General features: G+C 41.3%; 2 protein-coding genes across 3 annotated transcripts in view; both read right to left on the minus strand.

Moving 5' to 3' along the window:
• col14a1b (collagen, type XIV, alpha 1b) overlaps positions 1 to 4,311 on the minus strand; it is a 159,924-nt gene extending 155,613 nt beyond the window's left edge. For both annotated transcript variants that reach the window (XM_086279670.1, XM_086279669.1), the window contains exons 1-3: positions 4,206 to 4,311; positions 3,841 to 3,988; positions 2,257 to 2,371 (exon numbers count right to left, since the gene is read on the minus strand). In XM_086279670.1, coding sequence (XP_086135796.1) covers positions 2,257 to 2,338 — 82 coding nt within the window. In that variant the 5' untranslated portion in view covers positions 2,339 to 2,371; positions 3,841 to 3,988; positions 4,206 to 4,311. The remainder of the gene's footprint in view (positions 1 to 2,256; positions 2,372 to 3,840; positions 3,989 to 4,205) is intronic.
• A 7,850-nt stretch (positions 4,312 to 12,161) lies between these two features.
• Positions 12,162 to 17,041, minus strand: LOC147303204 (DEP domain-containing mTOR-interacting protein-like). Its single transcript, XM_086281000.1, has 5 exons — positions 16,851 to 17,041; positions 14,764 to 14,994; positions 14,472 to 14,542; positions 14,031 to 14,135; positions 12,162 to 13,759 (listed from the first exon to the last, which is right to left on the minus strand). Exons 1-5 carry the CDS (start codon positions 16,867 to 16,869, stop codon positions 13,631 to 13,633), a joined length of 555 nt encoding a protein of 184 aa, XP_086137126.1. The 5' UTR covers positions 16,870 to 17,041; the 3' UTR covers positions 12,162 to 13,630.
• Between the last annotated feature and the right edge of the window lie 241 nt (positions 17,042 to 17,282).

Below are 17,282 nucleotides of genomic sequence, written 5' to 3' on the forward strand. Positions count from 1 at the left end.
ATGGCGTGGCACAGCATCGGCCCAAGTCCTGAGTGTGTGGCTGTGGAACAGCACCAAGCTTTGGTTTTCAGCAGGTTTAGAAACACTTCATGTTCAGTGTTGCCAAAAACCTTTGAACGTTAGCCAAAGCAGAAGGTGTTTGGATGGAGCGCAAGTACCTGACTGTGTTCAAAGCAAAACACTTTTGAGTATGTTAGAGGGTGTTTTTCCCCACCAGACGTGACGCTCGACACATTAAGGCTGATTCCAAACTTCATCTGAGATCCATGTGGTCAGGTCAAACTCATTCAGCTCAGCCAATTCAAGACACGTCATGAATATCAATCAGTCATTTTCATTCTTGACAAAAGGTCAAGAAAAATATGGTGTTTAAGGTTGTTCGTAATGGTGTTAAGATGAAGAGTCATCTCTCACTAACAAGGTAATATATTCAATCCTAAATGGGTTAAACAGGGTGAAAGACAACGTCGGCATGTAGAGTGATTTAAAAAAAGAGGGAAAACAACACAAACAGCTGCTGATTTAAGAGTCATGGTGAAGCATGTTGATAAACTTGATCAAATTTAGATTCGGGACTTTTGAAGATCTCACAGCTTCTAACAAGGGTTACACAGACATTTGTCACTGTCATTTCAACACTCCACGGTAACTCATAAATAAGATGAACACGTGTATTTTTTAACACTGTGACAAAACGTGCCACAGCAAAGCGATTCGGCTAAGCGACGGCAAAACTGGTTTTCTCATTCCGACTTTGGCATCGAGGCTTTTCCCAGAGAAACAGACAAAAGGATCAAGAGAATAAAAACAACCTTTTTTCCAGAACAAAGCTGCACATCGAAACAGTCACAGTGAAATTCAGATATGTGACCTGCTGAGTAAAACTGTGGCTGCAAAGTATAACAGCTTCACATTTAGAGAGCGGGACCACACTGAGGTTTATCCAACCAGCAATTAACTTTAGGAGAACGCTAAAGCACAAAAGGTTCTGCAGGCTTTCTAGCCATTTGATACCATTATGATATCAACCTCGACTTTTTATGGCTATATTTGGTCCTGATATGGAGACCCCTCGCTGGGCTTCTTTGACACCAAAACGGTGAGCCCAAGAAAATTCTGCTGGATGTTACCATCATGGAAAGCCTGCAAAACCCCGTTTTCTCTGGCAATGATCCATCCATTCTGATGTTATCAGCCCATTAAACGCATGTTATCAGTCAGTATCAGCCCATACATGTCAATGATATGCAGTCATCAGTAGCACTTTTCGAGCTTTGGCATCTTTTTGTACCAATCAATAATACTGTCTTTTATTCTATACACTTTCATTACCGTGTCGTTTACGGCCCATTCAGACTTACCAATGAACCTGCGATGCATGTCTTTGGAGTACCAACCCAAAGACATGCATGATACTACACCATCTAGCAGCTTACTAGGCTGTTATCCATGAGGGAGAAAGACAGATTGGAGATATAGGAGACCTCTAGTGGTTGCAAAAAGGAGTGCATGGAAAATCTCCGTTCGTGCTATTAACTAGCTTTGTAGGATAGCTTTAAATATGTGAAAGGGTGCACATGACTATTATTTATTTATTTTAAATTGGCCATGCTAGTTTCCCCATCTCAGTGCTGTATACACTTTTTCAATCATTTTATCTTCTTTGTCAGGTCCACATTCTCTTTTGAAGAAATTTGTAACTTTGGGTTACAAATGAAATCCCTACAACATCCAAATGTAACTTTTCACCTGGAAACACTTTGACCATTACTCCCATTTAACAGTGTGAAAGGAACAAGGAACGTCATATGTAGGAGGCCACCTACAGGCGACATGTTTGGGACTGATAAGGTCCAATCAGTGGAATGATGAGATTTAAAAGAAAGTGGAAGACCTTGTATGGCCTGTGTTCAACACTCACTAAATCCTGGCTTCTATAAGTAACAGTCTGGGGAAGTCAGTGGATGGATGTAGCTTTGCAAAACCTTGGACTGAAAATCCAGACTAGTCCTTACTAGTCCTACATCGTCAGGTAGCCCCGTTCCTCGCTCTTCTACACAGGAGAAAATCTATACATGTGCAAATCCTGACAGTTTAGCACATGGTCTGAAAGCTCTGGCTTTCCCTGTGGGGTATCATTAGGGAACTTCATGGTTAGGCCTGCCGGGCTGTGTATAAAAAGCTCTGCTTGGGCCCAGTGTGGTGAACTGGGATTGTTGATTCTTGAGTGGACAGCAGGATAGCAGTGATACTTACCTTGGCCTTGTGCTGTGTGAGGGAACACAGAGATGAGAAAGAAGCCCAGCAGGCAGAGACTCAGTCTGACTGTGAACCACATCCTGATACCAGCAGACCGAAGGACACGATACACCTGATTGGTAAAGCAGTACAAGAGGAGAAAGCAGACAACAGGGTGGAAAAAAGAGGAAGTAAAAAAAGAAATGAACGAGCAGGAAAGGACGGGTCAGGGCGTGAGATTAGGAGGCAACAGAACAGGAGTCAGACAACCCAGAGAGGATGACAAAGGAGGTAAAAGAACGTAGAGAGAGGTGAAAGAAAGAGGAGCAGAAAGGAAAGAATGAGGAAGAGGACAAAGCAGGATGTGAGGGAGGATGGAGTAGTGCAAAGATAAGAAAAAGGAGGGAGGAGGAGAAGGGGGAGTGAGAAAGGGAGCCATGGCAGAGGAAGGTGAAGAAGATGAAGACATGGAGAAAAACATCATGTCATCCTGTTATCATAAGTTAAATTCAGTCATTTCTGTCCATGTTTATGAATCCATTCACAGTTAAAACACATTCATATTCTGAATGTGCAGAAATATGAAGGCAGACGTGTTTGTGGAGCTTTGCACTGAGATCTTAATGGAGATGTGACGATGTGATCTCTGGGCCACTGCAGGACTACAGTGCCCCTCCCATCACATTCCTTTGGGTTGTGACTGTGTTAAGTGTCTTTCTATGCTTACTGTCACAATTTTCACCCCACAGCAGGACATTGCAAAGTATTTTTTTATCAATGTAAAAGAAATAATGTGGTAAATTCTAAACATTTATAGAACTGAGTTATTACTCAAATATAATACTTCTGTAAGAATTTCAAGGTAAATAAAGTAAAGCATGTTTACTCCTGCAAATGTCTGAGGGAAACATTCAAAAAATGTATTAAATAATACAAATAAAAATAATTGCAGTTACTTGTTCGTTACAGCACCTACACGTTTGTCTCAGAAATGGCTGTGTCTGTTTCTAATATTCGGTTCTTTAGCCAATTTTCTGATATTTTTGATGTGATATATTCATCGCCCCAGTATTAAGACCAACCGTTTCTGCTGCCATCAAACAGATTTTGCTACTGAGAGCAATACTGCTTTAATATTTCTGAAGAAATTAAAGTTAAAAAAGAGAAAACAAATATTTAATGTCCAGTTTTTGTAATAATGCAGGAAGGACTTGGGCTGTTAGGACGCTGATCAGCTTCTAACACGTGTTAGGCACCGCTGAAGATCTGCTGGGGTCGTGAATACACTGACAGCTAAACCAGCTCCTCAGTGAGGAGAAGCCCGGACGCTGCGCGTTCAGTGGAATCGGCTTTTGCGCACTCCTGCACAGCCACCCGGTGCTAACAAACACTATAACACATGCTACGCCATCTCTCTCCGCACCTCTTAATTACAGTAAATAAAAGCAGCGGAAGTTTCTTAATTGAAAAGAGCGCAGGTGAGGTCTGCACGCTGCGCCACCCGCAGCACCACAGCGCGTGGAAGTGGGGAGAAAAGGGTCGCAGATTTTCAAAGCTGATTTCGGAACAACTGTGCGGCGTGTGAATAAAGAGCAGCTTTACCTTCTCAGTTCATAAGTTTGCAGGTTCCGCGGCTCTCCTCCTGACAGCTGTGTGGCGAGCTCAGCAGTCCCCACAGCGACTCTGATTCACACTGTTCACCAACTCCGCTCTCGACCCCGAGACAAGTTACACGGAGTGCTGCGCGGGACTGCCGATTCAAAATTTCAAAATAAAGTTACAAACTTGCTACAACATGTTTCATCCTTCTTGGCCAGTTTCGTATTATGCAGAAGGAGCCAGTGCGCACCAGAACAATAAACATGACGACGCTGCTGTGATTCTGATGTCGTCTGAACTCGCTTTGATTGGTCCAGTTTTGCAGTATTGAATATTAAAATAGTAGTACATACAAAACACACGCTTACGTGTTGTATATGATGTAGGACGATGAATCCAGTTCAACAGAATCTGAAGGACCCACAAACCATTACCAGCCTCCCAGTGAGCCGCTGCTGAGCAAACACGTGAACATGTTTCAGCTCCGAGCTCCAGCTGGTGCATTTATGTAGACCTTAGTAAAGACACAGGCACGCGCTGCAGTCCAGAAGCTATGAAAGGAAAAAGTCCGAAACAAACAAACAAACAAACAACATACTTTCAAAGTTCTTGTTTAGTTAGTTTGTTTTAAGTGTTTTACAGGAAGTTGAGTTTAACTTGTGTCGTTATCTAAAGAGATTAAAGGTAGAAATAAATCTACTGGAAAAGAGGCAAATTATTTATTGTGTATTTATTTTATAATTAGAGTCTGATTTCTTTTTAGAGATCTGTTTCTCATCCTGTATTCACTGCCCGTCATTTTATAGACGGTCAGATTCGGATTTTAAACAGGTTTTTGCGTCCTCTCATTACTCAGATGAGCTACATGTAACGTATAACAGACCTGGAGCAGGGCTCGATGCGCGTTACAGTCTCTCTTTTAATTTGAAGGTAAAAGTGTCTCACTTCCCACCTCTCTGTGGTACTTTGTATCCAAGTTAACTTCTTCCGTAAGACTCCCTTCAGTTGAGACTTGCAGTGGATTGATGGGTGTTTCCCGCTTCATTCACCATCCACGCCTGCAGCTATTCATTCCTTTTACCTCATTTAAAGCGAGACGAGGCAGCAGAAAAATGCGTTTGAGCGGCAGGCAGATTGAGCACCGACAGGAGCGAAATGTGTGTTTCTGTGACCCCTGGGTAAATGCTCCGAGACGCCCAATATGATCCTGTTAATATGCCTCCTTCAGTTTGGGGCAGGTGGCTCGTTGTAAATCTAAAAATCCATGACAAAGGAAGATGAATGGGACTTTCTTTGCGAAACATTATTGGCTGAATAGCAACTGTCACTAAGATCCATTGGAGGGTGGTGAAGGCACAAATGAGCTGTAGCTATGGCGAATTAAAAATTAAACATCTGCATTTATTCCCTCTTCATCTGAGAAAGAGAAACACAGAAGGCAGTAATTTATACCTTATATAAAACGGAATAAAACCGAATGTCGAAACAGACAATTTCATTACTGTTTTGAAAAATATATTCTCATTTTGAAGTTGATGCCTGCAGCATGTTGGAAAAACAAACAGAAAGGTGCTGGATGAGCTTTGTCTTCACAACACTAGATGTTCAGGAAGTGATGAGGCCCAGTTTTCACAGTTTTCTCCAGCTGTAGGATTTTAAAACGTACTGCACAGTCATGCATGCAGAATGTGTGACTTTTGTCATCTGCTCAAAAACCCAGCTGCAAACAGTTTACCGTTAATGGCGTCTTCACAGGTGTGCAGGCTGCTGTGCCATGTCCAGTTCTGATTGGTCAAACCCAGGACAGTTTGGCGCGCTCTCTTTATTAAACGAGCTCAGAGACGCATTTGTGGGTTGAATGTTTTCATTGCACAGTAGAATTTGAGCTGACTTTGTGGATGCAGCAATAAATGTGTTCATTCAAAGCTGCCTTTGGGTTCAAAAACCACTTTGCCTTGTGTGCAGAGACTGAATGATATTGTGCACCACAGAAACAAAATTGGGAAACATTATTAAAATACTGCTAAGCTATTTGCCACGGCAGTGAACGCTTCTCCATCTTTGCTGAATCCAGCCTCTTTATGATGTCTGCGATTATTTTTTTATACCCAATCATGTCACTAATTACACTTGTTGGTTAAATGTTAAACTATTTTCCTCATCTGTTTTTGCTGCTGTCACTCACAACTTAGCTATGTCAACAAAAAGTAGTCCCTACAATATCTAGATGCCAGTTTCCAAACGCAAAAATAATCCAATGGGTAAAATCAAAAACACAAGGGGAAAGGACTCGAGAACACACAGGGAGGCAAAACCAGGAACTTGCGCTGATTGTTGGGTTTTTCTCTGTATGTATTATTGGAGGGTCCACCTTACTGTGTAAAGCACTTTGAGGTGACTGTTGTTGTGATTTGGCGCTGTATGAATAAAACTGAATTGAAAAATTTACCAAGGCAACAACAACTAGTGAAAGTCTAAACATGTAAAAGAGACAAAAGGAGGAACACCAGGAAAACCATTGCTGAACCACCGACTTTCATTCCTCCACCTGCTCCTGACTATCAGTACAGATTGTCTGCGAACCTCATAGTTTATAGACAATCCTGCTTGACCTCAACTCAGAGTTCATCCATTGTGATCAGCACTAGCAGTACACTGGGTTATAACCTAAGGCTGGGTTGGGGAAACCACTACTTAAGCTGATAACAGTAATGAAAGGCAAGAACCAAACACAAAAAACCAAAACTCGTCATTACCAAAGCCATAAATTAAACTCACTAACCAAAGACTTAAAAATGAAAGAACTAAGACCTACATAATACTAAAATAATAGAAACTCAGAAAATTCAACAAACACATAATCAAAACCTGAAAAACTAGAATAAAAGAAGAAATAGCAACACGACAGGGACCAGAAACCCAGGGACTGTGACACCGTCAAGGCTTTTGTTGGCATTAAGATGAAAAAGACGCTACATTTCCCTTTTCCCTACATTTTAAATTGCTCATTTCTTCACCGATCATGTCATCTTTGGGATTTCACAGCAACATAGTAACAACCACACAGAAGTTTCAGCACTGAATGAGCAGGTGTTGCTATCTTTGAGATAGAGATGGACCGATCCGATATTACGTATCGGTATCGGTCCGATACTGACCTAAATTACTGGATCGGATATCGGAGAAAAATAAAAAATGTAATCCGATCCATTAAATATCACGAAAGCACCTCACAAAACTTGCAACACGCCGTAACTCACCTCAGAACGTTAGCACGTCGGAGCAGTAGGCATCACGTGATAGAGCGGCTGTGGCATGCGGGACCTGTCGGTGGTCTGGATAGCATGTGGAGCTTCGCTAGCAACCCGGCATTTCATCTCCGACAAAGTTATCCCCGAGAGAAGTAAAGCAAGTGTGTAAGTCCATCTCTGAATGTTTGTAAAGCATTCCTGCATTAAGCTTAACCGACTGCCTCTCGCTCTCCGGCTGCTACTTCAATCATGAAACTGCTTAATGATCAGCTGATCGGCTTTTCTGTCGCGAGTCCGTGTCTCTGGTTTGTTTTTGGCCCACTTTGCACCAGAAAGAGGAAACCAGCGGCTGAACAACAGCAGCACGTTTAAGCTTGATCAGCTGTTGTTAGAATTTATTTATTATTACTTTCTACACCAGGATCTTTTTCTACGTAGCTGACGGCTGGTAACTGTGCAGGGGCGGATCTAGCAAAGTTTAGCCAGGGGGGCCGATAGGGCATGAACAGGGAAAAGGGGGCACAAAGACATACTTTTCTTTCTTATTCTCATTTAAAATGTCTAGCTTTTAATAAATAATTATCCAAATCTTACACCCAAAGTTTTAATTTGATGTAAAATGAATAGAAGTCAATTACTGTGTATAGTGACTATTAAGTCTAATATATATACCCTAGTAAGCTATAGTACTTTTTCCTTTGAGAAGGTACCATCTGTGCAGTCTGCAATTTTGTTGAAGAAAGATGTTGAATCTATTTAATATTTCTTGAAAAATAATTGATTTCTGTGCATTTTTTTTTTCACACTGCATCAAATTAAGGTTGATTACGTTGATTAAGCATCATGAGGTGGAGCGTGAGGGGGTGGTTCCCTATTTTTTATTTATTTTTGTTGTTGCTGGGAGTTGGAACCCTATTAGTTAGGTTGCTTAATATTTATGCTAAGTACTCTTTAAAATACCAGAATAGGGAGGATGGTGTAGGTTTAAGTTTATTAGATTGATCAGTATTGCTGAACTATGAAATTTTTTTTTTTTTTGCATACAGGTATAACAGAATAGCTTTAGTGTAGTTGTTGTTTTAAACTTGAGTATGAACTTATACAAAATGCAGCAAGATATTTTTAAAAAAACAGTTTTGTTGATTAAAAAACACTATATCGGATTCATATCGGTATCGGCAGATATCCAAATTTATGATATCGGTATCGGTATCGGACATAAAAAAGTGGTATCGTGCCATCTCTACTTTGAGATAGTGCAGAGCCTTGAATGAATAATGGGCTTTGTGACCTGAAGGTGAAGGTTAAGTTTCTTTTGTGCCTCGGATATTCCGGGTTTGTTTGGTGAGCATGTTGCTTTTAACAGTAGAAATTGAGGTCTTTGGAGTCTCTTGTATTATCATAATCATAAATATTTAACAGGAAAAATGTGTTCCCCTCAGATGTTGAGTTTCATGGCTCTCAAACAGCAGCTTGAATAAACAGTGTGTCTCACTGAGTTTTCTTCAATGGGAGTTTCTGTCCAAACTGTATTTTTAGAGTGCAGTGCACCTCAGAGCATATTACACTCACACCGACAGAGCTCGGGAGAGTTTACTGTAATCTGAATAGGCACTAGTGCAAATACAGTACAGTATGTGGTGTCGTGTGACATTTATAATTAGGCGTGTGCATTAAACATCATCTTTTTCATCTTTGTGACAAAAAATAATCTAAAAAGCAGATATTTGCTGTCATGACTCTTCTCTGACTGTCTGGTTGCAGCCAGGCTGATTTCTCATGCCAACATTTCTCTGTCTGATCGTGTTGTGCAAGAAAACTCTTTGTTGGGAATATAAGCAAAGTGTCTCCTTGTGCACTGATCAGCCAGCGAGCCAAGGCTTCATTATGTGACAGGGTTCAGCTGACGGGAGCCTGTGGCTGGTCATAGATGAACCGACTGAACCACAAGATTCAAATGAACACAAATTATATTTCTGCTCATGCTGAAGCTGAAAATATGACCCTGTTCACCTGCAGAGTCACAGATAGAGTCTTGCAACACGTCTTGATTGTGACTGAAAGGAAAATAATAATGATGCGCTCCTCCACCGAGGATACAGAGGGCTGCGTGAAGCACACTGACACGGCTCTACGAGGATGACAGGGAGACATCATCAGTCTCAACGGGACAGCAGTATGTATGAAATTATTCTGCATAATCTATTCAACAACACTTCAAAGAATATCATTTACAGATTACTCCCACAGAGCATCTGTTCTTATTAGCGTTTACTATGCAAACTATAAACTATAAATATGGTTTATAGTTTCACAGTATCTACTAAAAAAGAGGCTTTTTGGTGGACCTTGGTTCTGCCAGTAGGGGGCAGTGCAACAAAGGTGATCCATAGTTTTTGCAGCACTGACAGCGCAGCTTCAAAGACATATTTACAGTCTGTTTCTGTGTTTGACTTAAAGCTTCAGTTGTAACCAGTCAAACATCTGTGTGAAGGACTCTTTTACATCCTGGATTCTCTTCTTACCTAAAAGTTAAAGATTTGAACTGCAAGTATTGTTTTCGATACTGCAGCTACTTTAGAGGCTAGTCACGGTTCAACAGACAGCACACACAATTGCAAAGCTGCACCTGCATATACTCTGAGACCTGCAAACACTTTGCAAACAGTAATTAACCTTTAGAAATGAGAAATAGCTGCTGAGAAGCTTATTTACAGATTCTCTGTTTAGATGTCAGGAGGCATATGTGTGATTTTAAGAATATTTCATTTAGTAACCAAACATTTCTTTGGACAGCTCTTTCTCGGCTCACTTCAGCAGGTTAATTTAAAAGAAAACAACACATCACGCTGTCCTACAGCCCATTTTCAAACCCTTCATTGTCTTAAAATTGAAACATTAGAGTCATGTGACATCAACAGAAACAAATCCTGCTCATCAGTTTGCTCTTTCAAAAAACAAAATCTTTAAAAATTCACCAAAGCCTTGGTAGTTTTTTGTCATGTTTATTTGTTTCTGTAAACGGCTGTGCTAGATTATATTTTAAGCTCATGCAAAAGACATAACTCAAAGTTAATCTCTCCCGTCTATTTACATCACAGCAATGTGATTGGACTGATTTTAATTGTTCCAAAGCAACAATAATAAAAAACACCAAGCTGTGAGAAGCTGCTGAGCACACTGCTGGTTCTGTGTGTTCCTGTTCTTCCACATCTGAGCTTTTGTCCTGCACACACTTACTGTGTTAGCAGCTCGTTATTATTCCGTCTGTCCAACACGTTGCTGTTGGCGTAGATATCACAGTAACCACGATCGTGCTTGAAACAGAGCCGCGCAGCTGTAAGTGCAATACTATCCACCCCTTTATCACTGCCACTGTTAGCTGTCAGCACATCTGACACCATCCAGGGGAGTAAGAGTAAAATATCCTGAAATCATGTCCTGATGTTTATTTCCTGACTGGGATCCAGTGTGACTCTGTTCTAGCATTACTATGCTGCCCTTCCTGACAGTACATTCATGCACTCTTCATAGTGACAGTGAATTTATTATACAACAATCACTATCATGCCAAGCCTCGATTCTTTCATGAGATTTAAAATATTAGATATGATCTTAGCTGTAATGGTGGGGAGCAGTTTTTGAAGATATTGATAACGACTCGAGTAGCTTCTGAGCCTTCGGTGAGACTTGTGCTGGTCTGATGTCCTGTAGTGTTCAAGTGTTTTGTTTTAATATGTCAGCCTGTTTAAGATGCCATCAGTTTATAACCTTGAATGTTTCTGTCATCATCAGATGCTGTGGTTTCTGTAGAAGTCGTTAACTTTGTCCATTGGTCTCTGTGACCTGATTATAATCACTTGCAGTAGTTTATGACAAATTCTATTGCTTTGTTGTTTACTAAGGTTTATTTTCCTTTCTACTGGCTGGTAATAGTTTTTTAATCTCATCCTGATGACACATGTCACTATTTATCTGCTCTGAAGTAGCTTTGCATAATTCACGAGCCCTCGATTCATCCTCTGTATGAAATAAGCTGCTTTAGCTACTTTAAGACAAAGTTCGTCTGAATGATCTTCCTCTCACGAACAAAATCAGAATCAGAATCAGAATCAGAAAGGGGTTTATTGCCAAATGTTGAGCAGGTTTACAACATTAGGAAATTGCTGCGGTGCTTCAGTGCAAACATAGTGTCATAAATAGCACTTAAATAGACATGAAAAAATAAAAGTAGGGATAAGAATTAAAAGTGCTACGTAGAAAGATATGTGCATGAGCTATACATGAGATTTTAAGGTTTTAAAGTGGGCAGGTGCTCCTGTGCTCACAGCCAGAGCTGTGTTACATCATGTTGGCAGGCTTGTGTGTTTGTGTTGAATGTGTTTTCTGAAACTCCCTCAAACTTTTTAAGATAAGATGCCACTCTTGAGACGAGGGCAAGAACCTGAATATGACAATAAGAGATAGATCTGCCATTAGTGAGGCGTGAACACTTGAAGTAAAAGCTGTGGTAGTGATGAGCAGGGCAGCGGAGAGAATGACGCTGAAAAGGTGAAACAAAGCTCTCAAACTCGCCCCTGTCAGCAGCTGCAGGGATAAAGGGTTAAAAGTAAACAGAGGACAGTGAACTTTGCTCCTCGGGGTCGACTGTAACATCACTTCTTCTTGGAACAGCAGTGCACATTCTGCAACTCTGAGATCATTAAAGCCTGTTTTTATGAACTGGCTGTTTTTTTCTAACTTACATTTAACCAAGAAACTCTTGAGATGAACGGTTAATTATTAGTCAGCGTTAACGCGGCGTGTTTGGTGATGGTGAGAGAAACCAGAGCAAACATGCGAGCCATCAGTGGGAGGATGAGATTATCTGTGATGACTTTAAGTTACTGGAAACAGACAGTTAAGCTCAAACCGATCAATATACTTTGGTTTATTTTGCTTCGTATTAATCTGGTTGGTTATACAATTTGTCTGATGTTTTCAGAACATTCTTTGTAACATTTCTGTTACACGTCTTCCAACTAATGAGCTTTAATCACTATAAAGAATACAACAGGAGAGCCTGTCTTTGTCACTGAAGGGTTTTATTTGTATTCAGCATTAAAAAATTAAAGCTTACTTACAGTCACAACGAAACTGAAATGCAAGCAATTAAACATGCACAAATAAAAGAAAGGAACAGTAGTTTGAAGCAAATTACAAAATAATTAAGCAAAGAGGTAACATATACAGTTACACATTAAATACTGATTATTTCTTTTGTCGGAAAATGAAAAAGTGAAACACATTTTAAAAATTCAGTTTCTCAATAAAATCTCCAGCAGCTGGTATTTTAAACAACGATCCTTCAAACTGAAAACAGCGTTAACGACGCAAGAGGAGCCAAAAGAGTCACCGAGTCTCCAGGATCCTCCCGCAGAGAGCAAAGTGCTGCCCGCCGAGAGGCTTTACATATCCCACAAACTCTCTCTCACACAGGCACGTTATAAAAACAGGTATAAAAAGATAAAAGAATAAGAGACACTTTAGAGAGGCTTCAAAACTAAGCAGTGCAGTTACAGCCGCTCCGTCCGTAAGTTTAAATTGATCTACTTCACACTTCTCTACACTCGAAGCTTCTTTACTGGGAATCAGACACGAGCAGATGGAAAGGCAAACACAACGAAGGGCTAAAGAGCAGGAAGAGTTTCCAGGCGTGGGGGTTCAGGTGTGTGTAAACACTCTTGTGATGGACGTAAGTAATGTATTTGTGTGTGGACGAGGAAGTGAGGTGGCGCGTGGGGTTAAAAGTCCAACCCGTCACAGTAAGAAAAGACAACAACTGTTGTCAACATCATGTCACTTTGGGAGTCACTGTGAAAGTCGACGGCGTGCAGGCGTGTCTCAAAACGCCTGAAAATAAACGCGTTCAGCCAACGTTTTCTCCTTTCCACTGTTATTCTTGTTGGACTCATTGAGCCAGAATGCATTTAGCTGATATAATATAAGAGCTGCTACAGTACAAAGCCAGCACATTGTTGCTAGTAACTTGTTGTGATGTCTGAGCAGCACAGCTAGTATTCCACGCACTGCTGGCACCATGTGTGCCGCCTCCTACACACTGCATTCAGCAGCTTTGCCTCATTTTTATTTCCAGTAGTTTAAAGTATCAGGACTGGACTATTCCCTGCAGCATGTGTGCTACACGGGAGAAATAACTGTGGAAAATATCCTGTCCACGGTGCATGTATGAACAAATCCGTCATGGCTGAACATTCATTTCAATAGAAACCTTTCACCACTTTATCCGATCGCACATCGCTGATAAACTCTACTCTCTGGATCGCAGCCTGACTCATTCCTGATGAAGCTACTCAGATTTTGCAAAATCATCTTTCAAATATATAAAAGTGTCCCTTCTGAAAACAACCGCACCCATCATCAGCTCAGCAACAGTTTAAAAACAGAAGACTTCCCGTGTAATTCCTAACAAACGGTTGCATCTTTGCAGTCTTTGTAGGAAAAACTGGAACAGGGCACACGTAGGTCACATAACTCTAATTTCAGTTTTCAGCCTCTTCCATTACTTCCATCACCACAGTTCTGGGCCCAGTAAGGATCAGATAGCTGACTGTCCGGTAGTCCAGATCAAGAACGTTGAGGCCGTTGACTGAAACCACAAACTGGCGAACCTGCAGATCAGGACACGAGACAGGAAGTACAAACTTTTTCAAGTGTCCTCTGCTCAAATCAACATCAGTTCCTTAACAGAGTTGGATTTTGCCAGCCCATCACCGTGTTGTGGTACAAACAACAGTACAGTTCAGCTTCAGTTGGTATCTCTTCAGCACAATATCAGGATATTTGGTGCATAAATTCACAGCAGTAGCTTCTTCCTCTACTTCTAACTGCTTTGGTTGTGACTGGGCTTCCTTCAGTAGCCACGTGGCCTGTCACGCTTACCTTCATCCCTGCGAGAGCAGCTGGACCCTGAGGCTCCACGGCCTGGATGTGGCACGGCCTGTTTCCTCTGACCACAAAGCCCCAGCCCACTGCATCACCGACAATCTGCAGACACGCAGACGACAGTCACACATGTGGGTGTGTGCTATGCAAAAGTCTTTTACACAGAAAGTGAGAAAAAGACATCGTCGTTCTCATCTAGTGTTTTGTTCATGAAGCCTGTGAAGCATTTGTCTTTCCTGACACCTGTTACACTCACTCCAGCACCAACACCATCCACAATCATCTTTGAAACATGTTCACATTGAAATAATAGAACAGCATTTTTAAAGAAAGAAGGTGTCCCATTCGCTCATTTTTCTCTTGTACTGTGAAAAAAATGTTACAAGTTTTTACCTCAGCTTGATAGAAAACTCTTTGAAGTGTGTAAAATGAATTTACCGTGAAGGTTTTCTTGATGTAGGGTCCTCCTGGTTCTTGTAGCTCCTCTGTGCTCACTGGTCTCTTGAGGACTGAGACAAAAGTAAAAGACATTTTATATTTAATGCAAGCTGCTTTTGGCTGCTCCCTTATTCACAAGGAGTCGCCACAGTGGGTAACTTTCCATGTTGGATTTGGCAGATTTTTATGACTAAAAGCAGTTTGGTTTCCATATTTGGAAAAGCAAAGACGACACTGACAGTGTGGAGGTCTAAAGCTGCTCCTTCCTTCAGTTGTTCAGCATTTTTATTACCAGATTTGGGGTTGGAGAGCACCAGGGAGGAGGAGGTGCTGGGGAGACCGACTCGTCCTCGGGTGTATATGTTTCCATCACTGCAGCTTCTCACCCGGGCTTCTCCCCGACCTCCGCCATGACCTCCGCCACGACCTCCACCACGACCTCCGCCACGACCTCCGCCACGACCTCCACCATGACCTCCGCCACATCCACCTGTGACAGCTTTCTCATCCTTGGATGCTGTGACTGATGGAGACAAAGAAGTTTCTATAACCTTAATACTCTGTTGATTATATTTTACATGTCAGCGAAAACATTTGAGTTATTTACCAAATGAATATTGACATCAACATCTTGAGTTCCTGCTCTGATGTACTAGAGCAGCTCTGCATGATTCATTTTGGTTGAATCTCAAAGTTTGCTCCCTGAAACAAGTTATTTTAGTTCTTTGCCCTCTGAGCCGATTTAGGCCAGCGCTGCTCGGATCATCTGCAGGTCACACACAGGTTTGAACAGCAGCTGAGCTTTGTGAGTCAGAGCCGTGTGCCTAACGTCACCACATCAGAGATATTTCCTGATATTATACAGAGGCAAGAGGGGGATTATTCACAATAAGCCACCTTTAAATGAATGAAAATATACACATTGTAGTAATAATATGATGTGTATGCATGTATTTATGCTTCTCCCTCACTACCCCACCCATCAGGGAAAACTTGGCCCTGGACAGAAGGAAAGTGTTGAAGTGATGAGATGGAGACTCCCATGTTTTCAATAATAACGATTAAAGCTGACCCAGTTCTGTGTTTGACTTCCTGAATTTAACTTCCAACAATTCAGTTCAAACATGCTTTGATAAGAAGCTACGCTTCTTTCAATAGCAGAGATAAGCCGGGCTAACAGAGTTCATGGTGCTGACTGAGTTGTTCCTTCTGCTGTGAGACGAGGCAGTGTGACGAGCGCCTCGCCGCTGCTGCACATTCACGCCAGACGAGTTTAACGGCGATTCATTCGTTTTCTCCCTTTGTAGCACATAAACCTACGCGTGACTCTGAAGCCATGTTTGCTCTGCTGCAGTTGTCATGAGAACGGAGAAGCAGTTTGAGTGGTTACAGTTGTAACATTAACAGCAACATTAAAAAACATATAGTAGACAGAGGAACGTTTCTTGAGGTTGCTATGAGTGAAGAGGTTAAACCACTGACATGTGACGCCCGGGGGTCGTGATCATTACACGATTAGCTGAGCGTGAGAAAGTGTAGGCCGCTCTGCTCCCTCGCCCTTACAGTCTTTGATGACTTGAGGTGTAAAACTGTTAATGTGTTGAAGCAAACAGTTTTATCACATATGTAATAATTTGTGTTAAAACTGATTTTGCCCAAAACCTCTGGGTCACTTTTTAAAGTTTCGTCATGTCCATTTATTTATTTCCATAAATGTATCAGAACACAAAATGATGCTGTGTTTGTGGAGTCTCACACGATCACACAGATCCACGCTTAGGTCGTTTTATTAAGAGCGGCTGACTCGGCGAAGATTCACCCGGATAAGAAAACGACAGTCAAACAATAAAGTGCGTTTATTTGCTTCATGAAGGAAATGGTTGCCTTTGAGTCATCACAGTTCTTCCTCTGCAGGATAATAATTTACTGTCTTCCTCGTGTAGTGAAGTAAATGTGGGAAGTCAGTATCCATCAGTACATGCAGTCATAACATGACAATTCTTTTTCACGTGACAAAAATGGAAAAGAAACATTATTTTTAAAGGTTATAATAAGAATTAACCAGACAAGCTGAACTCTATTAACTCTGCATCAGTGACACATGCAGGAGAACCATCTGCCAGCCACTGATGGAAAAGCAGCTCATGTGGGATAAACTGAGAAGTTGCTGTTGTTGACTTATTACAAGCAGCTTTGAAACTAAAGAGAAATAAATAAATAAAGACTAAAGCTCTGAACTTTGACTTTCTTACAACTTTTTAAATTTCTTGTATCTTGTGTGTTGTTTGTGACGTTGCTGAGAGTCATGGCTCCTGTAGGGGTCTCTGCTCTTTTTTCTCACATGTTCAGAGTTTGGAAAGTAAAGCGAGATGTTCTTACCTCCTGTACGAGGTCCCATCTCTGTTCAAGTCCAAGAAAAGCAAAATGCAGAAAATGAATCCGGAAGACGACAAGCTTCAAAGGCGCACACCAACAGATGGACGGACCATCAGTCTCTGAGTGTTGCCCGGCTTCAAGTGAGACTCTGCACAGGCTTGATGACACCTATCAGTTTTCTCAGTTCAGTACTCAGTTACTGGACCTGTGATCTGAAGGGAGGGTAGTCAGCTGGTTAGGAATAGACGTGCGTGACCGAGTTAAATATTAAACCCTCGAACAAACAAACCAGCCGTCAGCAGGAGGCGAGAGGCGACATGTAGTAAAATGTAAAAAATGAGAAATAACACTCGTAAATGTAGAAATCTCACAGTACATTTTAATTATTAACTGTCACTTATGAACCGTTAAACAATTATTGTCACAAAAAAATCA

This window comes from Aulonocara sp. 'chitande type north' Nkhata Bay, linkage group LG22 (genome assembly GCF_057382095.1).
Source record: "Aulonocara sp. 'chitande type north' Nkhata Bay isolate Kocher_YH1m ecotype deep benthic linkage group LG22, A_spYH_male_GT1.1, whole genome shotgun sequence".
NCBI lineage: Eukaryota > Metazoa > Chordata > Actinopteri > Cichliformes > Cichlidae > Aulonocara > Aulonocara sp. 'chitande type north' Nkhata Bay.

Coding starts and splice junctions, on each gene's coding strand:
- LOC147303204 (XM_086281000.1), bottom strand. Junction 14,543..14,763: donor GCTCTCCAACCCCAAATCTG/GTAATAAAAATG, acceptor CTTTTGTCTCAG/TCCTCAAGAGACCAGTGAGC. Junction 14,136..14,471: donor ACATCAAGAAAACCTTCACG/GTAAATTCATTT, acceptor GCGTGTCTGCAG/ATTGTCGGTGATGCAGTGGG.